The 27,631-nt window shown below is 40.9% G+C and overlaps 1 protein-coding gene across 10 annotated transcripts in view; it reads right to left on the bottom strand.

Annotated features, from left to right (window-relative positions):
- The window catches only part of phldb1b (pleckstrin homology-like domain, family B, member 1b), a 78,139-nt gene that overhangs the window by 37,583 nt on the left and 12,925 nt on the right, over positions 1 to 27,631 (bottom strand). For all 10 annotated transcript variants that reach the window (XM_034867247.1, XM_034867248.1, XM_034867250.1 and 7 more), the window contains exons 5-6: positions 10,757 to 10,882; positions 2,153 to 3,654 (exon numbers count right to left, since the gene is read on the bottom strand). In XM_034867247.1, coding sequence (XP_034723138.1) covers positions 2,153 to 3,654; positions 10,757 to 10,882 — 1,628 coding nt within the window. The remainder of the gene's footprint in view (positions 1 to 2,152; positions 3,655 to 10,756; positions 10,883 to 27,631) is intronic.

Raw genomic sequence — 27,631 nt, 5'->3', positions numbered from 1 at the left:
ACCATAATAAGAGACTACAACCTTCTACTCAACCCATCCTAATGACATTCCTTTAGGTTAGCTGGCAGTGGCAATGTAAACCACCAAATCCATAATTTTCAAGAAACAACAACAATTCAATTAATTAAATGTGCAAAGTAAATCGAAGTTAAAGCAGTTTCTATAGATGTGTTTCGACTAGCTGCTGCTCTGCTAGCTGCTGTAACTCAAGCGTTAGTTTCTTTTCTTTTGTTTTACTATTGATATTATAAGATAATAGAATTTAGAAAGGTTAGAATAGGAACCTTTCATGCTTTTATTTGAAAGTGCTCTAAGCGATGTCACTCATTTTTTTAACATATTGTGTCTCTCTCTCTCTCTCTCTCTCTCTCTCTCTCTCTCTCTCTCAGCCTTTAGCACAGCCCACTTCCCTGTTAAGGGTTAAACAGCGTCTCATTGTACGGATCTGGCGCTGCCGACACAGTTTTACTGCCATGCCTCCATACGAGGTACCACAACATGACCTGGTACACAGAGAAAGAGGGCATGTCGTCTCAGTTTTCGCTCAGCCCCACACTTTTAAAAAACACCCATTTTGTAATTACAAGCAGGACAGACAAAAGCCTTTCTCACGCAGGCACAAACACAAATAAAGGCTTTTTAAAGGACTTTGTCTCAGTAGTTTCATTCAGACTGGCAGACAGGTTCAAGATGTCTAACGCCGCTCCTTCCCCCCTCTGCTCAGTTTAGGAAACAACAAACAATGTGGTTGCTAAGGGCTCATCTGGGCGCCCTGTTACCGCATGTCAGCAACAGTTTGGACAGCAAACAGCCAAGTTACAGACACTGAGATGGTTTACGGCCCTGGTTACTCCTCCTTTTCCAAACAATAAAAGAAACTGCAATCGTCACACTCTGCTCCTCCACAAGGTCATATAGATAAAAGTCAGATCAAACCGGTGCAAAAATATTTGCAACATTTCTTTGCAAAGTAGAAATCAGACCATTGGCAACTTTCTGCCAAAGCAAAATGTATTCGCCATACAAAAGAAAAAGTGGATTGTGTTATGGTGTTCAGACTGTAAACACAGGAATACAGAGGTTTCAAGTAGCAATGAAACCATTAGTTGATTAAGTTATAAGTAAATTGACAGAAAATAATTTGACGAGGCGTAGAGGTGGGAGGGGGAGGGTGCAACAACTCGATAGTCGATTAATCATTAAGATCAGGGTCGCGATGTTGGATGATGTCAATTGTTGTAGACGTTCGAAATATTGTCAAACAAAACAGAGGCTAGCTCGCCCCTCCCTCCTCCTCATCCCGTGCCCTACCCGTCCCTTCCGTGCACTAACCCCTCACCCCCAGTTTATGTTGGGTGCTGCAGGCAGCTTGCGGATAGGGAGGAGATGTTTGCTCTTTGTGACAACAAAACAAATGTTCTAGCCTAAAAAACGTGTTTGTTTGTTTGTGTAATTTAGATCCCCATTAGCTGGATGTTGAATTCATGGTAAGACTTTTTCCTTTTTGAAAAGAACTTTCAAAATTTAAAAATAATTTGGAGGCCCTCATGCATTGACTCTAAAGACCCCCCTGGGGGTCCCGGACACGCTGTTGAAGATAATTTATCAAGAAAAAAAAAAAAGCTAGTCAAATGTGAGGATTTGCTGGTTTTCTTTGTTTTGTATCACTGTAAACTGAATATTTTTTTTATTTTTGGGGACTTCTGGTCAGACAAAACAAGATATAAAAAGATTTCTCTAGGAACTTGAAATGGCTTTTTTGACATTGTATGGGCTAAACAAAAAAATAGTCAAAACACAAATTCATAGATAAAATAAAATGTTCATTGGTTGTGACTATATTCCCCAAGAATGGTTTGTGGTCAGGCATGAACCTTCACTATTTTTTAGTGGAACGATAATCTCAGCATCACAACATCTGTCTAAACCTGACAATCCCTGATAGGATTAAGTGCTGTATCAGGTACAAAAACAACTGTACTGAAAAAACTGGCCCAAAGTCATGAGCAAAAAATACAAACAAACCGTGTGACAGACCAAGTAAATCTGCCTTAACCGCTAAGTCAAAAATGGTGTAACAAGTACATGTATGAAATGTGTTAAATTCTAAATAGTTTCAGTAGTTTCCTAGTGACATGTGTTCCTGACTCACCAGTCTCTCCATTTCCTGCTCCCGAAGCCTCTCTTCTCTCTGTCGTCGGTGGTACTCCAGCAGCTCGTCCTCGTTGTCGCTGATCTCTGTGATGCTGTTCTTTCTCTCCCTCATGCCAGGGTGGGGTCTCCCTGCGGACATCTTCCTTTGGGTTCTGGGACTGGCTACGGGGGACGAGCCAGGCAGAGAGCCCAGACTGTAAGCAGGTGACAGGGAATTCCCAAAGCTTGCCTTCCGTACTCCCGCACCACCACCACCACCACCACCCTCCAACATTATAGAGGTAGGAGACGGACTCCGGGCTCGGATCCCCCTGCTGCACGTCGGCTCTTCGGATGTAGATCCGGTCTTGCGTCGGAGCCTGGGGCTCTCTGGGGTAAACTTGCCCAGACTTGAGGGGCTTTCTGGAGTTCTCAAGGTGGGGATTGTCCCGGGAAGTGCCCCTGGAAGTACCGGGACCCCTCTCCGAGCCATGGAGGGGCTAAGAGGTGGCAGCTCTCTCATACTGCTGCCCCCTCCACTGCTGCTATTCAGCTCCATGTTTCTCCTGACCATGCGAGGGCTTTCAGGGGGCTGCAACGTACGTGGATGCTGCTGAAGCGGCGACCCTTGGATGATGTGGACAATGGGGTCCAAGGGAGGCTGGAAGGCTCTGGTGAGTTGAGAAAACTGCCTGGAGGGGCTGGAGGTCAGGGCACTATCAGCTAGACTGGTCTGCTCTCTGAAAGGGCTGGCAGGTCTTTCCTGGAGCACTGTGGTTGTCTTGGTCCTGGGACTAGAGGGAGATGGACAGGTGGGGAATTTGGGAGTGAGTCTGGGGCTACTTGGCACAATGTTTCTACAACTGAGAGATTCATTGGAGGACAGAAAAGTCTGCCGGGGGCTCTCAGACCCATCTTGGCCTAGTCCTCTACGGCTTGGCTTAGGGCTCAGAGGAGCCTCTGTTAAAACCTTCCTCTGCAGCCTGGGGCTTTCCTGAACCTTGTAGCCCACCCCACCGCTGCTGAAGTTAGGCAGTATGGTCCGTGGCTGGGGTACAGGCGGAGGCTGGGTGGTGAAGTTGTAGCTGGAGGAGCGTACAGGCACTGGCGGCAGAGAAGAACTCTGGTCCTGGGGTCCTCCACTAGGAGACGGGCTTGTAAAGCTCCCACTGCTAGCCGCTGAGGGGGAGGAAAGGGGAGAGAAGGGAGGGGATGTATTGTCATAGCTGGACCCAACGGACATGGCCCCTGGGCTGGTAGGAGGGGATAGCAGATACCGGCCACCTCCATTGACCATGGGCGATAGGGGGGAGTGGGGAAGGGGTTGGCCTCCAGGAGGATTTTTGCCCTCCGAGGAAGAAGGCTGGGGGTCATCCATGACTAGGGAGTCCATGATGTCCTGGAGGTCCTTCTCAATAGAGCTGACGATTGCACTGTGCTCAGACTGCACTCTCTCTCCAGAAGCTGGAGGAGACTGGGTTGGACTGGCCTGGTGATTCCCATTGACGAAGCTCTCAGAGTCTGAGCAAAAGACAGAAAACAACTGTCATTGGCCTTTGTCTAATAAAACATAAACAACAAATGGGTACAAAATAGAATACACTTATGTATAATCTCTTGGGCAGTCCAGTATTAATTGGGAGTCTAAATTATACTCAAGGGACAAACCAGAATAGCTTTCTCGCAGTTCTCTTTCCTTTAGCACAGGAATTTCCCCAGTGTGGGATTAATATAATGTTACCTTATCTTTATCACTGGCCTGAGCTATTAACACACGTACCTTCCTAACTACTGTACCTACCTTAATGTTATTTCATAACAACAGTGTGCTTGTTAAGCTATTAGCAAATTGCCATAAACAAGCTAAAACGAAAGCTGTCTGTAGCTGTTTGTCTTAGTTTGCCAGGAATTGTAACATTTTCCAGCCCAGGTTAGAAGCCGTGCAGACAGGTTAGTGTAAGGGCAGAGTAGGGATTAGTGGTGAGGAAAGGAGGAGGGGCACAGCCGAGGAGATGAACAGACAAACAGGACTTTGCGTTGGATAGGGATCAGGAGAAAATGTGCCTACATAACCCAATTACTGTGTGGCTCGAAAGCAACATAGGACACGGGCTGGGTAATCTTATCTTAACCGTCTCTCTCTCTCCATTGTGAGTATAGTAGATCATTACAACAGAAACGCATGGCCACGTGGGAGATTCACCAGCATGGCCTTGAGGCAGGGATCAGAGGACAGATCAGGTTTTATTAATGCTAAATAAAATCAGTTTATATAGAGTTATCTGTTTAAATAAAAACATGAAGATAATTGTAGCGCAGAGTCATCAGTGCAAACACTGAGAGGTAATAGAAGACTGTCATGTCCAATAGTGATGTAAAAACCTTAGAAATCATAGAAAATGACTGTGGGCTAGAGTAATAATTACACAATCAAAAAACAGAATAACATAAGAGGTCACTGTTGTCGGTTTGTTGATGATGATGTCAGAGAAAGATGTCACAGAAGCAAAACTGCTCTGAAATATAGAAGCTCACAAATAATGCATTAGCTGTGCTTATTCAACAGAGATGGGAGCAGCTTCCTGCCTGCTCCCGTTTAATGGACCCAGCCATAGAATGAAGCACTGCCTTCCTGTCAGCCTGACCACAAAAAAAGAAATCGTACTATAGTTTTGTGCACATTTTAGGGCGTTAAGGTCTGCAGGAGGTCTACCTGTTTAGCAACGCATGAATGTCAATGTCACATCCATCTTGTCTCACAGACAACAAACCGGCTTGATTCTTGTGTATGTACAGTCAAAAACGACGGGGGTGGGGTAACAAAATTGTAAGCAACCGTTTGCTGAGGGAAAGCCCGTGCAATGATGTCATGATATACAGACTATCGGCTCGAGTGCACTATGCCAAACTTCATTTGAAAAAAACAGCCATTTAATGTTAGCTTACCTGCCTGTGAAACGTCGTGTCTGATACACCATGACTTAACACATTTTCTTACATGTGGAGACCTCTTCAATTCGGCACCAATTACATCGTCAATAAGCTTTTGTTGCTTAAACATACGATGGGTTAATCTGGCATTCCCTAATTTTGATATTGTGAAGCAAGCAAATAAAATGCGATTATTTTTCCGAATGAAGGACATATTTATTGATAATATGTATGCTGAATGAAGAATGAAATTCCAATGAATCGCACTAAGTATGTAATTATGTCCTACGTAGTGTGCACCTTTCAAGAAAAGCAAGTGAACATAAAATCTGCAGATTTTTAATGGAGTTTGGCGTGTGACCGGTTAGTATCACTTGTCTTGCCCATAGCTCAGGCATTAAGCAATAGGGTTACTCACATGAAGGAGTAAAACTGCGACCCGGTTTGTTTCAGTGCGGTTCACTTGATATGACACACACTTCCTCCGGACACCGGTTACATACCGGGTCTGACGGAGCCCTGCCGTGCCTGGCTCGACACACACCAAGGGAGACCAGAAATTTACCACCGAGGTGATATTTCAGCCCGGGGTTGGGGTGCTAGGCACTGCTGCCTCCCTTACCACGGGTGTCAAGTTACTTAACACGTAAGAGCGCTTTTCCGGTCAAGGCCTTCAAAATAAAACCACAGCTTACTTTAAGTGCCCATGGAAAATAATGTTTAGGCTAAATGTGCTGTAGTCGCCAACACGAGCACATAACGCGTATGTCCATCTCAAGATGTTCTAATGTTGCGAATGGTCAAACACTGTTTGACTATTCAGAACCTTAAGGAGAAATAACTGTTGGTCAACACTGTTCTTATTGTTATAATACTGGCTTTATGCATTTATGGTGCACATTAATTCAACCATAAGATCACATTGCTCAAAAGAACAGAGCTTTGAACAGTTTTCTTTAAATGAGCCATTTTATTTTATTTTGAAGATAAACTCTTCTTACTTCCAGTGCCATGACTACCTTGACACAGCTTTTCCTTTCCACGGTGACGTGAACTACTGCGAGATTTACAGCGCTGTTTTAAAATGTCTCAGCAGTGGATTTTATAGCTTGTCGTTGTTATTGTCACTATAACGCGGTCTCTGTATGACAACAGTCTATCCAATTTAATGATGGTACAATGAAAATTCATCCAGTTAATTTAGTTTTTCATGCCAATAATAGCATAGTGCCAGTTTGTTGTCAAGGTGATCATTAATTGATGCTTCTATCCCCTGTCTCATCTAAAACAGTGGCAATGGCAAGACAGCTTGTTATAAGTAAGTCTGACCAGAGAAACACAGTAGATTAAACAGGAACAACTTCCATCCTATAAAATCGGAAATTCTCAATCTTCTTTCAACCAAAGACCCCTTACAAGGTAGAGAATATACCGTGGACCCCCTCATGTACGTCATGTTCTATAGTTTTAGTTATTCATTGAACTATGAAGCCTTTTGTAATAATAAATGAATAAATCTAACTTTTCATCTGCTTTCCATCACAGCTTTAAATTAACTATTTTTTTCAAGCCTTCAGGCTTTATACACACAATGACACCTTAAGCCACAACCATCTTTCATTTGACCATAAACATCTTTGAAATTAAAAGCAAGAAATTAAGCTTTTGTGGCATTCAAAAAAAACCATCACAACACATTTCAAAACCAGTGGTGGATGAAGTTTTCAGATCCTTAAGTAATTAGCAGCAATGCTGTAAAATAAAAATACTCCATTACAAGCAACGTCTCAAATAAAGTAAAAAGATTTTTTTAAACAAACCGAAAGTATCAAAAGTAACAAAAGAAGTGTAAAGTAAAGTAAAAGTATTCACAGAGCTACAGTACAGTATATATTATGAGTTGTGTAATCAACATTTTACTGTGGTAGTTGCTCAAGGTAGAGCTATTTTGTAACAATTGTATATACTGTTATAAACAGGTGAATCTATAGCAATGCCACATATTTTATTAACAAATGTAGGGTTTTGCATGAAAAATGTTAATCTGCAAAAGTAACTATAATAGTCACGTACATGTAGTGGAGATAAAAGTACAATAGTTCCCTCATAATTGTGGTGTGAAGTAAAAGTTCAGTATGACATAGCATGAAATGGTCAGCAAATGTACATCATTTAGACTTGACCAGTGTTCACAACACAGCTCTATTTATTTGACTCTATATTGAGAATAACCCTTTCCATAATAAATGCTGAGTAAAGACCTCATTGATCCAATATAGTGAAATATTAAAGGAAAAGAGAGATTTTTTTCCGTAGGGATGGAAATGTGGGTTTTAACTGGTTTAGAAATGGAAATGATGGGGCAGGAAAGAGGTGCCGCCTGCTTTCAAAGGCACAAACATTCTCAGTTTGTTTTCCAAAATTGCCCAGTCCTTTTTTAATCGATGGACCCTTTCATTAATTGCTTAATAAAGAAAACCATTTGAACATCAGAGACTCGACATGTGGTGGTGCCATACTGCAACAATAATAACTGCATCACGAGCATTCAGCCGTGCCGTTAACACTGCTTTTTGCAGACTGTTGAGCAGCCAGTGACAGTACAGCAACCAAATCGCAGGAAGATAAAGGCCCTTTATTGAAAACCGGGGCTAACAATTAGAGGGACGGTGGGTGGGTGCAAGAAGGGACTGGAGGGGAAACCCAGGGAGGGAGGGTGCAGAGATGGCAGACAGTAAAATGGAACTGGAAGTTTATAAATAGTCTCTGAAAGAGATAGTGTAACTCCAGCCGGCGGCCACTTTCAGTGGGCAGCTCAGAGCCACAAAGCAGGCACAGAGGCACAGGAAATGTCCAATGAGTGAATAGATGGTAGCTGAAAGACGGCTGGCTAAAGACAGCTGGTTAGTGGACAATGACCAACGTGGCAAAGCTCGTCAAAACTGAACCACATCCTGGTGAATACGGCCTGCGTCATAAAATACAGTAGCACTGCGCTGTTGCGGTGTCATACTAGAAGTCTTTTAAGCTGATCAAAAGCATTGATGATACAAGTTCAACTGGTCAATACGAACATAAAATTTGCATCGGTGCAGCGGTGAGCTTTTTTTTCTCACATCACATCTAATTGGAATTACAAGGGTTGTCTCTAACTTTCTCAACTTGGAATTAATTCAATTTTTTCCTGACATCGGAACATGCTGCTTGCCACACTTCAATTCAATATAACCCGTGGTTTCCATGTGCTATATGCTTGTTTTAATTGATGTTCAACAGGCCTAATATTATATTTCATACAAATGTAATAATTTATTTTGATGTTAGTGGAGATGCTCTTTATTCAGGCGAGGTACACTGCAAGAAACCCTGATTTGTATGTCTGTGTATTTGGACCAATAACCTGAACAAATAAAAGGTAGAGTTACTAAAGTGAGTGAAGACAGCTAACTGACTGAGGTCTCAGGGGAAGAGGAAAAAGTTCTTGTCCATCCCTGCTGAGATCCAAGTTCAACTCCCAGGAACGTGGGGTAGTGTAAGAGGGTCGGAAGCCATGAGGGATGGAGTCTTTGTTAAAGTCCTAGTGACTCCTACTGTCCGGGGGTCTGTCTCCACTGTCCCTTCCATCTCTACATCCTCCCCTGGCCAAGACGAGGCATTGGTCATTTCAAATTGTGAGAGAAGTCAAATCCACCAATAGATGCAGGTAAGCTTTGGTTCGTCCTCCCCCAATAATTGTACCATTATTTATAGATACATTGTTGTATATGATAAAGGTACAAAAATTACATTGGAAGAAAGTGTACTGAGTACTTTTATGGGGTACTGTCCAAGCCCCAAGGAACAGACCTCTGAAACTTTATGTCCACTTAATTTAAAAGGCTCAAAGATACAATGCACTATCTTAGTTCCAACGTGTTTGTTTGTGTGTGTGTGTATGTGTTTGTGTGTGTGTGTGTGTGTGTGTTTGTGTGTGTGTGTGTGTGTGTGTGTGTGTGGAGCCAGTTGGCTCTGCAAGAAAAGGACTTGTGGGAATGCTCCATGCACCAGATCCAGGGAAGCTGAAAAGCTCTTTTCCATTTTTTCACTTTTTTTGCTCAGTGAGCAACTTTCATTGGAACATTTTCACGTAATATGGTATCCAGTTCGCTTCATACATCCATATTACTACCGCAGTGACACGCTTTTGTACTCCTGGGTATTTTGAGGGGCAATGATTAAGGGTTTACTGCCTTATAGCACCAACTGACCATAATAGTGCATATTAGCAAGGTTCAGCCTCAATAGACATGTACTATAAATTTATATTATTGTTTTATTTTGTACAGAAAAGCTGGAAAATGTATCCTTATAAAAAGAAAACTAGGTCAATTGGGTTTAGCTAGGTTTTCCCTCCATGATAGCTCTGGCCTCTGGTCTAGAGTTCATTCCCAGATAACAAGTCTTATTTCCAAGTGTTTCCAAGTAGATATGACAGATATGCTCCGATAATCATGGGAGTGGTATAAACAGGTTTCATCGGAATGAAAGTCAGGAATGCATAATTGAGGGAAATGATACGTTTCTAAACAACGGAAGGCTTTCATTACTGTATCCGGAGGTCCATGGCACCCTGCATGCCTGTGTTCTATACTTATCCCCTGGTGGCAGACAGTGTCAACAGTGGAAATAACAAGATGCTATGACCACTGGTAGTAGAGCTAGCCAAGAAAAGGTACACTTACAGTTGTGCGGCTGTCAGGAGGAATGATCAGAACACACACACACACACACACACACTCAAGCAGCTGAAAACTTTGCCTGGAGACGCAGAGGAATGAGATGCTCATAAAACATGCATGGTGTGAACTCCAGCACCAGGTCCCAGCTGGGCACCAGTCGGGCTGCAGGGTTTAACGCGTACTGCATTTTAAAGGCGGATACTGTCAACAACACTGTTGAAAGAGAGCTGTAAATAGGCATGCTAGGCAATTCATGGTACAATTTAATGCACTTTTGTTCAAATATGAACATTTTGGGGCCTAAAAACTGACAAAAAGTTTCTATTTCACAAATAATATTTCTTTTGTCAGAGTGGAAAAGTTACACCAACTCAGGTTGGTTCAGGTGGGTTTACAGCTCTTAACGGACAAGAAGTGCAAACGTATTGTCTTTAAAAGCAGGAACTCATGTCTGAAAATGCAATGATGAATCAAAATGAAAACAAAGACAATCTAATTGTCTTGCATGTTAACATACTAATATTGGAGCCCAGTATTGTATATCACCAAATGAATCTACTCCTAATAGTTCCAGCAGGCTGTGTTTTGCTTCTATGCTTCCTCCCTACTTGCCAGGCTATGAAAAAGGAAAAAATGTGTGTGTGTCGGGGGGGTTACTGCTGTGCAAACATCCACCTGTAAAATACACTGCGCTGCTGCTCCGCCTCACCACCCGCCTGTTGCGCGTTGAAACAATCCGGCCCATTCATTCACACAGACCAAGCTGAAACTGGAACTCCAGGAGGGAAAATGCCTTTTTAGGCTATATTATTCATGTGAAAAAAGGTCAGTGTGTTTTTATTCACATTCCCATGTTTACGGAAGAAGAAAACCATGACATGATTTTAAAAGGAGCACGGCTGAGTGAAAACAGGCTGAAATTACAGTAAAAATACCTAATGGGTGTAATATGAGCATGCATGATCATACAGTACCTGGGCATAGTCTGTAGTCCCTGGTGGAGACACCTCCTCCCTGGGGCACCATGCTCTTCATCCTGTAGGCTTCCTCAGGGTGGTTGAAGCGGAAGAAGGCTGACTGGCCAAAACACAGCATACAGCCTGGAAAACAGCACATACGTGCTTTGTGTTAATTTGATTTCAGAGAACCCACAGAACTTACTTTTTTGGAATCGACCAAGCTTTGTGGGATTTGTTTTAAAGTGTCTGGAAACTCTAATTTAAAATGTGTCCCACTATCGCTCCAGTGATCACTGATAATGGGGACTGTACATCATTAACAGTTTGACATTTTAGGAAATAGTGCTTTCTTGCTGATAGATGAAAAGATGGACACTACTAGCTAAGGCTAAATAATCAAAATGTCAAGCTATTTCTTTAGGTTGACCAAGGATCAATCATTCAAAAACAGAGGACAGAGACATAGAGGCCTGTGATAATGGCCAACAGAGAGGTGAGTAAGGCGATGAACAGGCGTCAGAGTCATTCTGACAGCATCAGGGGCGAAAGCAGTGCAAAGTGCTCAAACAGGAACCAACAACACAAAGAGGATGTGCTGACTCAGACAACGATGTGTTCACTGTCGTCAACACAATTACACAAAAAAACAAAGCGTGGGAGCACAGAGTCCCTGGTCACTACCTAACATTGAGTTGATTAACTGAGATGAGAAAAATTGAAGCCAATTTAGCAAACCAAGTGTAGTCAAGATCTTTAAGTATGATAGAAATTTGGACTTTGCATCAAAATTAAAATATGTATCATTTCTGAGTAGCCGGAAGCTGCATCACAAAATGGCTTTATAATTAGTAAAATACCCCCAACATCTTTTTCTCCCTCTAAAGAAAAATCCTATCAGTTTATCCAGCTGAACTATCTGATGTGCTTTGCCCAGACATCCTGCTCCTTCAGGAAATACTTCCAATTATGGAGATGAGATGCTTCTAAAATTGTGGTTTTGTAACCTATTTAAGCCCATTTAAGTTAAAGTATATTCTGTTTGCTGAATGTTTGCGGGCAAATGTTCCAGTCGAGACAGTCTATGACTAATTTTAGGCTTTTCAGGTGGATTGTGATCTCACTACTATCATCTCAACACTATCACTATTTTGATCACATTCACTTGCATTTGTCCTTGTTAGGTTGTTGTGTGTTCAGACTAAATGCAAAGCGAATTTGCAGACGTTATTACATACAAAGTCTATGCTAAGACACACATATGTGTCCGCCCAAGTTGAAAAGTTTCAGTTTGAAAAATGTGCAGGGTGGTGTGTCGCGAAAGCATTGAGAGTCACCTGACGTCATGAAAAATCAGAAATGTAGAACAATCTTACTGTCGTGGTCTGTGGGCAGCCCGAGCTCTACGACTCAGGAATGGTACCGCACAGAGACAGAACCAAAAAGAAGAGGGACTTGAGAAAATGAGCTTACTTGAACCAAGTTAGCAATAGCACTAACGTCGTAAAGTGAGTAATGTAAGGTTGAATATTTGCAGGTTGCAAGATACTCCAAAAAACACTACAGTTGCTGCAAGTAACATGAGGCAAAATTCACCCTCACCGCTCTAATCAACTTTGATTACGACTGCTGCAGGCAGCTCCGATACACTCTGATCGAAATAGGCAGCAACTAGCTGGTTACCATAGTGAAGCATTTAGCAGATAAAGAGCTGCAGGAGTTGGTGGAGAATTCGTGCCATGATTTACTATAATTCAAAGTAAAACACTGTTGACATGATGGGTGTGCAGTGTTGTCCACTGGTGTACAATGAGTGTCAACAATAAAAAGAAACTGCTATTGTTGCTTTTGGTTTAAGGGGACTGTTGTGAGAAGCAGCAGGCATAGAATATTACTAAAGCCATTAGTGGGAGTTGATCTTCACACCGATCAAGCCTGTTCTAGACATGTTCCGATATCCATACCAGTATCAGTATCGCCTCCCATACTGTCTAAAATGCTGGTATCGGGAACCACGTAATAAAGTCCTAAAGCAAATGTGCATTAAAGTAGTTTATTTATGTTCTTTTTCTGTTATAACTGACTTTCAAACCGGATAATAAAACAAGGTTCAGTGGCGTTAATTGTTTGTGTTTGTTCATGTTTCACAAAGAGTTTAACCAGGTCGACAACAAATGTAGAAATCTTATCACATTCATACAAGGATAGTAGTATACAGTTGTTAAAACATGATAAAATATATGACACAATCGTATTGGATCAGTACTCGTATCGGCAATACATTCGGTTGTCAGAATCGTATCAGGAAGCAAAAAATGGTATGGGACCATCTCTAGCCTGTACATGACACAACCCAACAAACACACTCAGTCTCTATGGAACTATCAATCACATCCACTTACCATCCTGGTTTGTAATGTCAAAACACATAATGCGCATAACTAATTCATCCCCTTCATGTGCCACAAGCTTGATAACAGATAAGCAATCTCATGTTTATTGCTTTCTCAATATAGCACCATTGTCCTCCTGCGATAACGAGGTAAAGGTCTTCCGGCCCGGGCCGAGATAAGATCCCTGTCTGTCGTCGGTGGAGAACACAAGGCATAAGGTAAAGACGGAAACTTTTCCATTACACAAGAGGCCGCGGTGATGTACAACAAAGCCAGATGACCTTTTATTTTGAACAGACACACAGTGACAGCTTGAGAAGAAACCACCTGATTACATCATGGCGAGCGACAGCAATGGAAAATACATGTTTGTTCAGTTTTAACAAGTGGTTTTACATGCAGGCCTTAGACCAGTTTGTCAAGAAAATATATTCCTCTCTGTTTTTCTGTTAATATTATGTACTATTGTTTTTTTCACATAAACTTTTTTAAAGTGCATCCATTAGCTATAGGCTAGCACCCAAGTTAGGACTTCATCCGCTTTTGAAGAATTGCTGACGAGTACAGTGGTGGTGCTAAATACCAGTTCAATTGATACTTTTCATTGGTACAATAAATATCACATGCCTACATGAGCCGTCCAAATGCTGCATTTTGCTTGCATTAGTATTTCTTTTTACCCTTAGTATCTGTATGTGGAGTAAAGAGGCCAGTTTTAAAAGAGTTCCATCAGCGTTTCCTTCAGTGGTTACAACACCATACCCGAAACAATTTTGGTTGGTATTTTCCACAGTTGAAATTCTTTCTGACGATGATTGGAAGTCTCGTCAGCGGGAAAATGAGTTAGCCATGAGTCTGGTCATGAAAAGGGAAAAAAAACGAAAAAGATGCTGAATAGGATATTTGAAAGCAGTCATCAGGATGTTAATGCTGCGGTCTGCAGAGCCACGTCGGCCCAGCCACCGTGTCTTCATGCTCTCCGCTTCAGCAGTCATCCGACTCCCTCACCTAGCTCCTGTTTCCTCTGGATCCTGGCAGCAGCGCTCCTCTCCCTACACTCCTACATCTGACTTGCACTAACATGATCTCCCTGGCAGAGATCAATTCAACCACCACCAAGGAAAACGCCGGTTAAAAGAATGTATCTTGAAGTGGGTGTGCATCTGACACATCATTGTGGCAAACTCATCTCTCACTCTGAGATCGGGAGGGGTTTGGCGATGGCTCTGTGGCACACAGGCGTCAGTATTCCTCCCCAGTTTAGTCCAACAATGAACTTGTCTGTAAGAGGGGTTTAGAAAACGATAACTAAGGACAGACTGACAGACCAAGGTTAATAAATGCACCTGTGAGAACTGTGGATTAGCATAATGATAAACAGTATGTTGTCAATATGCGCCTGTTATTATTCAAATGAATGAAATTAAGATCATATATTGATTTTGATTTTATTTTATATGTCTTATATTATTGATTATTATTCTGACTGTCAAATGAAAGCTGTAACTTTAAAAAAAATAGTATTTCACATCAGCCTACAGATATACAATATATTATGTTCTGTCAAATATGGACATGAAAGACAGGAAAGTGCAAATGAACTGACAGGTTCCAGACTAATACGCTGGGTATGCCACGCTAAGCATTTAGTGCAAAGTACCATTAAAGTACTGCTTCAAAGGGGTATTCTAATACAAAATTCATATTTTCCATTAAAATCTGATTATTACATCACACTTATCTGCAGTGTCATAGCACTTTTAAATTTACCTTTTAAATTCACATTAGTTAAAAAAATAATTCCACAGCATACTGTACGCAATTTATGCTCACATCTTCACACTCAGGAATTCCGGGCACACACCAATTGCTAAAGCCCAGTTAAAGTTGAAATTTAACCAACTTCCAAAGACTGGTTCTGGTACCAAATACAATGTAAATAATAGAGAGTGGCCTGGACATAATCTATCTGTAAAGTGTGCTGAGAGAACTTCTGCAATAAATAATTTTGAATGAAAAAAAAAAAAATGAAATGTGTTGTAGCAGTGTTTCCCACAGCCTGGGAACATATTTGTGGGGACCGATGGGCTTCACAGAGACTGGACTCCATACACTATCTGTGAGTATATCACCACCCAGCAGCGACAGCATTGTTCAGTGTGGTGTTTCCGTGTGTATGTGTGGACGTGGAGGCCGCAGTGGTGCGGAGGCTGAGGCAAGCTGATGGATGAGCGGAGACATTTCTCCTCCTCTACACTGTTCTCTCAGCACAAACTGCTGCTGGCATGGCAGCTGACACTCACTCACTCACTGAGTCCTCCGCCAGCCAAGAGGGAGCCTAACCCTACACCTCAGAAGCCTACGGACCCCGCGTTGTGTGTGTGTGTGTGTGCTTGTGTGTGTGGTCACTGACAGGAGAGAGACCACCAGGGATCAGAACGTGAGTCAGCATTCAGAGAGCACACACATCCTGTACAAACACATGTTCACTCAGTGGCAAGTGTGTACAATTATTGAGTTATTATTATTGTGGCACTGTAATGTCTTCTGACAGAAACCAATGGCCACCCATCGTTTTTACATGCAAAACTGATTTTACTACAGTTTTTCGGTTTAATAAATACCAATAAATAGAAATATCTGGACATTTCATCAAAATCCCATTTAAGGCAATTACAATGTTGTGCAATGTACTGGAATGCAGTATATCACACAGAACACCACATGTGTTATAAAACTAAAAAGCCCCATAGAGCATACATTACACACTAATTATGGGCAAAGGTTAATGGGTATCGACAAGTTGGTTAAAGATGCAGATAAAAAGGTGGATTCAGAGAATAATCATTAAAACAAATACTACTATGATTTTTTAAGGTTCTGTATGTTTTATCTAATAAAACGAAACCCCATTTGTAACACTATTATGGCCACAATTATTGCCACAATAACCAATGTATTGGTTTCATCGTTAGTGGCAGAGGCCTTTTCTGCACTGGATCAAATTGCCTGTCTGCACACGAGCAAAATCTGCCTCACTTGTTTACTGTTCACCCACCTAATGCCATCTTGGAGCTGTATTAAGTTCTACTACGGATTCACACTAAAAGCGTTCCACAAATCAATCAGGAGACATGACCGAAATCTTGTTTTACTATGTTTGCATGACCTTGTGCGAATTAATTTATATTGCTCCTAATTTTCTTTTCTTTATATCGCCGGTCCTAAAAATGCATCTTAACATTTACTATTGTTGAATATTTGCCCATTTACTGACACTTAGCAATTACTCATGCATCATGACATTTTCAAGAGAAACAGGCAGTAAACGCAGAAACTGACCTTTAAAAGAGGTTTTCAATTAAAAAATAAAAAGAATTTATGTTTGAATCACAATGCAAAGCCCCAGTCATTAGCATCATGGGCTGCAGCTCAACACATGACATTTTTCCTAATTTTCCTAAGTGAAACGCTGTAGTTAAAGTCCATTACAGGCAGTCCCTTGATGCCAATTAGTACTCATCAATTCAGCCATTACAACAACCACGCAGCTACTTATCATGATAGATCCTCCCGCAGCGAGGAGACACATTTTAGGGAGTGTCACACAATAGATCTTAACAAAATAAGTGTAGATTGATGGTCCTGTGAGACAAGGAGTATTTATCCATGTCCTTGAAAGAGTTCAGGGTATGGAGATGCTCTAAACAGGCCATGTAGCTTGCTCAGTGGGCGGGTTAGGATCATAAGTCATGTAGTAACTCCTTATCCAGCACCCACACAGTGTTGACACTGAGAAAATGCAGTTGTTAATTTTGCAATTACAGGAATGAAATGTAATTTAATGGACACACTTGGGGTGAAATCAATTAACTGGATATGACAGTATAAAGGGAGGTCTGCTGGGACATTTCCAGCTGCAACAAAATGTAAGATCAACAAATAAAATGATTTAGAAGGAGCAGACAGGACAGGAGCTTGTCAATACCTTATCTCAACTGTTTATGGAAACAGCGTTTGTTTCTGGTTTTAAACACCAGTCTCCACCCAAAGAAAGGGTATTTTCTCCCAACTTTTTTCCAGCACTGAACAGATCCTCTGCAGACACGCCATTCTTATATTAAACAGACTGCTGGGTGGGGGCGTTTAATGAGACCAGAGAGATGCCAAACCCTAACCACGCAGAGAAATTAACCACACCTCAAAGTCCTTTATTTAGACTGAAAGGGCTCTAAGTGAAAGATATTTGGAGGAGTCTATTTTTCCGGCATGCCTGAATGTTCAACACATTTATGACTTAATCTTCCTAACAAATACATTACACAACTCAATGTGTCTCAGTTAATAAACCCTTAGCTGTCCAGACATCACTAAGTTAGCAGTGACTTGTGGTGATGACATACAATACTGTGACAAACAAAACACCAACATACTGAACATTCTTTCTAGAGCTGGGCAATATATCGATATTATATTAATATCATGATATGAACCTAGATATCGTCTTAAATTTTGGATATCGTGGAATACATGGAACATGGAATAAGTGTTGTCTTTTCCTGGTTTTAAAGGCTGCATTAAAGTAAAGCTATGTCATTTTCTGAACTTACCAGACTGTTGTGACTGTTCTATTGTGAAAGCACCACTAGTCAACACTACAATATCACTGCAGTGACAATATCGGGATATTTGGTCAAAAATATTGTATTATTTGATTTTCTCCATATCGTCCAGCCTAACTCTTTCCCTTTAACCTATCCAGCATCTCCCTAGGTGGTCTGGGCGAACTCTGGCTTTAACTTGTGGAGCCTTGTCTCTAAATGTCACGTTCTTTACGGTGAGCAGACATCATACGAGCTAATCAGCTAAAGTGACAGGGAAAGGGGCCCCTGGGGTGGAGGGTGGGCTCAACTTTCCCCCACGGAGGGGAGGCTGGTCCCTTTGGCATTTGGAAATTAAGTTTCAAAACGTACAGCTAGCTGTAAACCTTGGTTTCAACGAGGGAATGAAAACAAACTACTTCGGGGTAAATGAAGGACAAATGATGAAACGTACGCTCTGGGTTTGATTTAGAGAGAATACCACAGAGCAGGTTTCTGCAGATTCAGATCTGCATGTTAAAGCTGTTTCTATTCACACTTGTAATACTGAATCTAGCAATCCTGGCCTCTGTGGGTACACAGATTACTTAAAGTATAGGCTTCTTTCTTCTTCCCATCAGCATGATGAAAAAATTAAGATATGGATCTTGGTTTTTCTGCACCTTTAGTTAAGGCCGCATTAATTAATTTTCAATCATTTGCGGGGAAAAAACACAACATTCAAATATTATCACCAAACAAGTCCAATATTCCCTTTTCTCTTAGGTCTGCTTTGGTTTCCTGAGAAAGAAATGTCTGTCTCTGTAGCTGCTGTATGCTCTTTGTTGCTCAGCAGGTAGCGACAGAGGGTTTATCAGAGCTTTTTCGCTGAACACAGTGAGCTGAAAGAAGCTAAAACGCTCTGACAGCAAAGTCAGGTGATAAGTCTAGGTGGGTTTGTCACTATGAGTGACACCATTCACATTACGCCGTCATTTGATCCACAGTTTATACAAAAAATGGAATAGTGCAGCTTTAAAGTGTCTCAAAGTTTTTTTTTATGACAGGCAAAGTGCTTTTTTTCTCAACTCCCTGTAGCATTTTACTGTGTTATCATGTGTTAATGTCTGGCCCATATATTTAACAGAACAAAGATCAAAGTAAGAAAACCTGTCATACCCAGTAAAAGGATTCACAGGGTGTCTATTACACTCAACACATTTATATAATGTCTTATTGCTACAGTAAATCCATGGTGTTGTGCCTCTGTGTCATTAAAACAGATCTTACACAACGTTCCACTGAAATGTTACTTCATTAGCTACTTTTCCATGGTACTATCTGTAAAACTACTTGTCATGAAATGTAAAAGAAAGAAAGAAAAAAATTAATTTTATATCCAAGTCCAATTACTTTTACTGAAAATCTGTTTTCTATCTGATGGTTACCACATGGTGCACTGAGAGACATAAATACAGATTAAAACCATGAGAGATTTTCTGCTCATCCAATTAACCCACACAGAACTTAAAGAGTACTCCAGCAATTTAGTAATGTAATTGTATTAAGTTTGGGGAGTCAAAAGAGAAAGATTTATAAAAAAGAAAAAAGAATATGGAAGCAGCAAAGGTAGAAAACATCTGGCGTTACAATGGGTCAAGCTCCAAAAACAGGATCCTATATTTCCCATGATGCAGCTCCTGATACAACAGGCTGAGTGGTACTCCTCATGGCGAGTAAACTGAAATGAATGCTTGCTTTTATGTAGAGCAGTAAAATATCAGCTCCACATCTGGCCTAACCTGGTTGGCTTTAGCTATTTAAAGCATGAAATATATCTTCTTCTTCTCTTCCTTTCCCTCCTTGATAAGAACCCTCTGACCTGAGATAAGCATGTCAAGATTGTTCCAAGGACCAGTGGTTCAGGTTTGCTCCAAGGCTGAGTTCAGCAGAACCAGCTGGGGGAGGAACTGAGAACCGTTCAATTAACGGCTGAGCTTCCAACCCTTTCCAACAGGAAAATATGACACGTTGTCATTTTCATAAGTATAACTAAGTCATATAGGAAAGGACAGGAAGGGTTGGTTAGAGGGATTGGCATTAAAGATTGTGTGTGTGTGTGTGTGTGTGTGTGTGTGTGTGTGTGTGTGTGTGTGTGTGTTGTGAAACCCCCCAGGTAATCAGTTAGATTGATTCCCTGACCGGAGTGAGAGAGAGAACAATTTCTCCCTCAGCCCCCCAGGAACAGTTCGTCTAATCACTGCCTTCATCACAGTGAGTGCACTCAGAGTATTACTGCAAGAACAGCATCTTTCCGCCCCACACTGTGCTCCAGAGCGGCGCCACTTCCACCAAGAAACACCCAAGCATGCTTTAAACGTGCTACATTGAAGGATTTGTGGGCTATCGTTCATTATATCATGTTATCAACCTTTCTGTCCGCATAGAGCTTTCCACATGGCACATCATCAGGAGTGAGGACACACAAAGAGCATCGCTACTTCCTGCAAGGACACTGTAACCCCATCCTCTAACAACTGTGCAGGATCACCTAAGTGGATTTAGAAAAAATTGTATATATTATATGTATAAAATGTATAATCGTGAAAGAACCATTGTAATTAAAGGAGCTGAAGATTTTTCCATGATAAATTGCTCAAACAAAAAAATGATTATCAATCATTTTGAGGTCAATTAAACATGAACTCAAAGAAACGCATCACATTGTCAGAGATTAAAAAGCAGACATATAAAATGATAATGTTGTTAATTTTATGTGCATACTTTATTATTTAAAAATGGTTACTGTATTTTAGTCATTTAGTTCTAGCCGTGGTGGTGTCATTCACTGATGTACTAGTGAAATTAGGCCTTTTTGGACTATTATTTTAGCATTACACCATATTGGTGCCCGACAAGTTGGAAAAGCTAGATAATAAATAAATAAATAAATACCATTGGGAAGGTAGTTCGCACTTCCTTCCCAATGCGAACTACAATCTTTATATCCGAGGAAGTCATTAAGTCAGTTTACATGCTTAGTTTTTGACAATTTCATAATCATTTGGTTTAGGTTGTGCCCAAAGTGGGTGCTGCACCTAAGCATTATAATGGCATATACCATAATATAATGGTAGGGAAAACCATGGAATGTGCCCTTATTTACCTACCAAAGTCAGGTTATTTAAAAAAAAAATCTGTAGTTTAGGTACTAACATTTGGGCATGGTATTGACACCAGTGTAGAAAAATGTCAAACCTCTTAATTGGCTCTCCTCATTAAAGGATCACTGAAATCCATCAAGTTAATTCAGTTTGAAGCATTTAAACTGAAAAGCCTCCACTCAGCAGGTTAATTAATGACTTAAAAAAGCTGCTTTTAGCAGCTAAGGACTAGTGACTACTGAGTCTTCAGCATGCAAGAGTTACGTCTTTAAATCACTTCACTACGTAAGCATTGTTTACTAAAGAAAACATGCTTATTTAGTCTAGGTCTATATTACAAAAAGATTTTCAGAGAGCATCTTTTAAAAAACTATTTATTTAATACCAGAGCCGACAAGACTGATAATTGTAAACCCTTGTGAGAATTCCTTTGGGACAACTTAGGCCAAACAGCTTTAATGCCAAATCATGCCTCAAGGATATTGTGGCATTAAAAGCAGAGGTGGTTAGCAGCCCTGGTCTATTCAACCTATCTGGCATGTGTCTGCAGATGAAATATCCCATCATTTCTTTAATAACATCTCTGTGTTTTTCTCCCGTCACTCTGGTATGACCACATTAAATCTTTCCAGTGTGTCGGCTTAGCGTCGAGTACATTTCCCAAAAGATTAGATCAGAGCAACCAGAGGTGGTCAGAGAGAGAACGCTTTACATACTACCAGAGTGAGTTCATGCAGACTCAGGAGAGCTTATTAATGTGTTGCTCACGCGTTTCATGATATGACAAAGAAAGGCTGGCACATAAGTACATGCTTGTGACAGTGTCTCGGCTGTGTGGAGTAGCACATAACATAACACATTATACAACGCTGTGTCTTTCAATCCAGCTCATGACTGCTGTCACATGTTATTCCCTCTGCCCGACAGATGCTGAGAAAACAGGTTTCATCTCATCCAGACACCAGAGAGAAAAGAACATTCAGTAAGGCAGAAAATAGGAAGAATATTGGTATTTAAGCAATGCTCGCAGCACTGACGTTTTTATTATTTTTTGATGAGGTTTCTGTTGTTTGCACTCTTTTTTTTCTGGTGAAGTTTAGTGGTTATCACCAGTCATGCCAACTATCTAGTCCTTATGAAAAAACTAAATAAAAATAATCATGAACAGCATTTTCCACAGCAAAACTAGACTAGATTCCGAGGGTTGTGAATATCAAAGGGCTATGGTTTAAATCCATTTTGCTGGAGCAAGTAGTGCAGTAACTTGCTATTTGTTATTTCCATCTCTTAAAGAGTGGAAAGCTGCCTAGTGAGATCAACTTAGGTAGCCATGGCGCATAGTCTATATCCATTATATGGGATTGCTCTTATGGCTGGATGTCTGCTACCCAATGCTTTCTTTGTGTTGGAACTTTGAATTCTGGTGAGGACTATGGTTAACTGCTCCTCAGATCTCTGCAGGGTAAACCCAGACATGGGTTTTCTGTTGCACCACTCAAACAACTTTTGAACGAACACGTTCCACCAAAACAAGTTGATTTCCAAGGCTAATTTACTGCGGCGCCTGTGGCCCTGCCTAGTGCTTAGCGCCATCCAAGACGATTATGATTGGTTTAAAGTAATGCCAATAAACCAGAGCATTTTGCTGTGTGGACTAGCCAGACCCTCCTCTACAGCGCTGTGGAGGAAGGTCTGCCAAAGAGAGACTACCTGGCTCCAGACCACGTATTTCTGATTTTTTTTCAGCTATTCCGACAGGTCTTTTGTTGTGTTCATTGATGGCTGTTTTCTCCCAATGGAAATCATCTGAAACCAATCCAAGCTTTTTAGGTGGGATTGGGAATGGGGACATCATCTCCGGTGCCAGAGCCAGTATTACAGAACAAACACTTACAGAAATAACAGCCCTAAATCGGCACTAATTAATCAACATAAACGTTAACTGCAGTAAGTAACCACTACTGAAGATTTCGTTGAATGGACAAATACGTAAGTCAAACAGAAACCTTTAAACATGAGCAAACAACAGTTCGGCACGTCTCTAAGGCTACATCTTAGGAGTAGTATTTAAACCATGGCTGTGTTTGCCACAAATGGTATAAACAGGATAATGGAACACTGAATTTCCCGTAATATCCAAAGATTGTCTCTTGTCACTTGCTTTCATGATCAGGTAACATAACTAATAGAATCTTTAAAATCTCACAGCAATATTTAACACATAATTTGAATATATCTAAACTAGTTTACAATATAATCTAAAGCTATTTACAGCCTAAAGTAGACCTACAGTCTGCTCTTTAAAATCTAAAAGGTGCAGTTTGGTACATAGTTAGGTGATATGGAAAACTATCAAACCTCCCGATATTTGTGACCAAATACATCAATGTCGATATTGCGTCAATATTGTAGGGTTGACTAAAATATTAACAAAACTAGAGTTTTGATAAATATTTACCAATAATGATGATTAATGTGGGTAAAGGCAAATAATTAAAAGCTATTAAGTCTGGTAAAATGACATCACTTTACTTTAATGCAGCCTCTTAAACCAGGAGAAGACAACACTTGTCTCCTATCACGATACTACCATATCCAAAATTTAAGACGATATCTAGCCTCATGTATCGATTTTGATTCAACATCAATATATTGCCCAGCCCTAGTTTCCTACCATGAAGAGAAGCTTACACATACCAGCAGCCGTGCTGATCGTGATTCACAGCTGAAAACCCCTGAAGCTATACATTTATGGAGCTTTGCTACACTTTCCTCCACTCATCCTGTCAGCCAAAATAAATTATCGTTGGCAAGTGTCTGTAGTTTCTGCACCTTTTAACTTACTATCAGTTAACTATTAGGAGAAACTTTGGTTATTTAGGGAATTAACGGTTGTGCGCAACAAACAAAGGAATCACCACTAAACCACAAGCACGGGACGTCACTAAAGCGAAGAAGAGTTGCAGACAAAAGAGATGCCCAAAACTATGGCTGACGGTTGCTATGGAAAACTGATGGTTTACAACCTCAGCAAAGGCCAGGCAGTCAAACCCACCAGTTAATCAATGACTGCCTTTCGCCAAGCCAGGGGCCATCAAACACAGAAACACATACCAAAGGAAGATATGGTGCTGGGATGAAAGGAGAATACAGGGAGGTGAAGGAGAGATCTAATCCTGCATTCCCATCATGTGGGAATAAGCGTTTAAAACAAATAAAAGGTTGGAAGAACTGACTTGGAAGAAGTGATAACAAGTTCAAACCAGTCTGACGCCAGCAAGATGCCAGGATGGAAGAAATGTGGAGACAGTGGTGGCTCTTTGGCAGCTGCTTCACACACATGCTTTTGAGTTTATGTTGTGCAGCATATTCAGTTAGCATGTGGGTCTCATTCAAAAATCCAGTAAATGTGTTGTTACATGTCATCACTTTTTCCAAACTATGCCTATACCATTACATACAAAAAATATATATATATTTTGAATCATGTTGGAAGGATTTGAAAATACTCTATCATTCCTGATACAGCAATATATATTTTTGATTGATTTTTGTGTCACTTAATTTGCAAAATCACCATCAATACCTGGGGTCCCATGTAACATTTACAACATTAAAACTGTTAATGTGTAAATGTAAATTGTGATAAAAGGGTTTCAAAACTCAAAGCCAACCTAAACCAAGAAATCCTTTATTGGATCCTTTGGGGATCCTTAAGTGCCCATACTATGCTCATTTTCAAGTTCATAACTCTATTTTTAGGTTGTAGCAGAATAGGTTTACATGGTTTCATTTTCAAAAAACACCATATTTTGGTTGTCCCGCACAGTGCTGCAGATCCTGGTTTCATTCTGTGTGTTTGGGTCTCTGTTTTAACTACAGAGTCAGACATCTCACTTCTTTACTATCTGTGTTGGCAGTCGCACATGCGCAGTAGCTAGCTAATTATAGCATCAGCTAGCTACTGTTTTTCCTACTTTGGTCAGTACAAGGCAGGATTAGCTGGGAGACTTCTTCTAAACAAGGGTGCACTTGTGGAATACCTGCAGAACAGGGACATGGAAGTTTATTGTAAAGATTATGGTGAACTAGTGTGTGTTGTAGTAGTGTTTTGCTATTGAGAACGATCTAGCATGCTACGATTAGCCACCTTGTCTCAGCTAGTTACATAGAAAGCCCTTCAGATTTTAAACAGCTCACCTGGGAACTGAAGGCAGAGCACATTCAGAAATCTCACTCAAAACAGCATGGATATCTTTTTTCCAAGTTTGTATGTGTGTGGAAGCACCAGAGATAAAAAGTATTTTTTTTCACAATATGGGCACTTTAATACTTTATTTACTTATTAGTTTCAAATTTGAAGCAGTTAAAGCTGCCATCCAGCAATTAAGCTTTGTTCTTCCATAAAGTGGAGGTACTCACAAAAGATATCTTTAAAAAAGAATGGTTAAAATCAAAAGCTGCAGAAACTGACATATCGAGACTTTTAGCCCCTAGAATGAGTCAAGCGTTCAAAAATCCGGAATCCTACATATCCCATAATGCAACCGGTTAGGTTTATCTTTCAATGAACTCCCTTGAAAGCCACAGGAGACATCATACAATTATTTTCATAGTCTAAGTAGTATTCCCCCTGTTGAGTACACTGAACTTTATGTGTAAAACGTGCCGCTCTAAAACACTGAATCGGACCCCGCTGGTCGCAGCATCAACATGTAACATAAAAAATGTGACACATGCATTTAAAAGCCTGCAACAAATTCAATTTGTGATAAAAGGGTTCCAGTTGTTCTGAAATTTGAAACCAACCTAAACCAGGAAAGACTTTATTTATCCAAATCAACTCTTTAAAAAAAGTGCAACATTTTTAGAGTCAAAACCGTTAAAGCTGCCGTCCAGCAATCTAGCATTGTACTTCCATACTAACAAGAAACATCTTTAAAAAGGAATGGTTAAAAATTAAAAGCAGCAGAAAAAAACCTGAATCCTACATATCCCATAATGTAACCGGTTAGGTTTATCTATCAATATGGTCCCCTTGAGAGCCACAGGAGACATCATGCAACTATTTTCACAGTCTAAATAGTACTCATCCTGACAAGTACACTGAACTTCATGTGTATAAAGTGCCCCTCTAAAACACTGAATCCAACCCGCCGGTCACAGCATCTACATCCCTAAGAGCAGATGTTCTGTAGTATCCAGCAGGCTGTCAGCTGCTGTCTCTAGTAGACGTTCATCACAGTAACGTGTTCGAGGCTGGTTACCGCTTGTCCGAACAGATGTTCCTTGCACCCCCCCCCCCTTTTTGCCAGAACAACTAAAGCCAATCCCCTGCTGTTAAACATGCTCCCAGAGGCAGATGGCTGCCAACCTGAGCAACAATAAATATTAAACCAATCTACTGATCTACATAGCCTGCCTGCCTAGCCTGTATTTGTCCGTGCTGATACCAGTCATCTTAAACAGATCGAGTAGCAGCCATCAGGGACAGATCCACATGTAATACTTTTCTTCAATGTACTCTTTGTTCGTGTTATTATAAAATCCAGTGTTTCCACGGTTAGTCATTCAGTGACAGCATGACACTGACTCCGTTTTTAGTGCCGCAGCAATCCCTGGAGTCATTTAAATTTATGTAAAAATGACACCCTGAGTTGAGGTATTGGGATTGGTGGGACAAAAATCTAATCTATATATGTCAGCATTGCCTTGACATTAATTACATTTAATATAATTTATCTGTGGCACCTTCCCTAATATTGGATATGTTGAAGATAATACACAATGTTTTATTTCAGTAAAACTCAAGGACATACTTTAATCAAAATGTGTTGAGAGAAGTATGGGTAGATACAAAAAGACGTGTTTGCTACTGATATTCCATACAAGCTTGTCCTGTCATACTTGGGTTAAATTCATGACTACATAATAACCATTTAGAAAAATCTGACATTGTAAGCAAAGTGAATTCAGTACAAAGACCCCCTGTGTGAACACAGTCTTGGTCTCAAGGTACTGGTTTATTTGTAGTGTTTAACCAGGGCCTCATTTGGACACACTGCCTGGACCTTGGTCAAGTCTGAGGATGTATGGTCAAAGACTGTGTCAACAACAACATGCAACACTCTGGCCCAGCTGCTACCAACTCCTTTCCTCTCCTTCTGTGCTAAGATGCACCCACACATGTCTGACCTGTGCTCTGGGACCAATGGGAGCCCAGATCACATTCACAGCAGCCAGATGACTGTTTGCTGAGGGTCTTCTCTCGGAATCCTCACTTCCTTTCTTTACAATGGGGTCAACACAATGTGTCAAAGATGAGGAGGTGTGGTGCAGGAGAGAGAATGACCACACTTGTAGAGTAATGTGGTGTTGAACAATGGCTCAGCAAGAAGGTCCTGGTTTTGTATGGATCACTACAGCTGACCCGTGTCCTTCAGTACAATCTAAAACTCTATGAACCATACTCCACGAATCCATCAAACAAGATGAGAACTCGTGGACCCAGAGGCATCTGAATAAGCAGAATGCATGAAAGGAAAGCTCATTTCTATTCCAGTTCCAACCCTGGTTAGGTCACATTGGCAACCAGGAATAGCAGTGTAACAGTAGACAGACACTGTGAGGTCTGGTCATGCCAGGCTGGATGGGGGGTATCTGCAGATCTTGTATACTTGTATACACTCACCGGCCACTTTATTAGGTACCCCATGCTAGTAACGGGTTGGACCCCCTTTTGCCTTCAGAACTGCC

This window comes from Etheostoma cragini, chromosome 3, assembly GCF_013103735.1.
Source record: "Etheostoma cragini isolate CJK2018 chromosome 3, CSU_Ecrag_1.0, whole genome shotgun sequence".
Lineage (NCBI taxonomy): Eukaryota > Metazoa > Chordata > Actinopteri > Perciformes > Percidae > Etheostoma > Etheostoma cragini.
The sequence above is the reverse complement of the archived record's forward strand: the minus strand, read 5'-3'. Positions and strand labels throughout refer to the sequence as shown.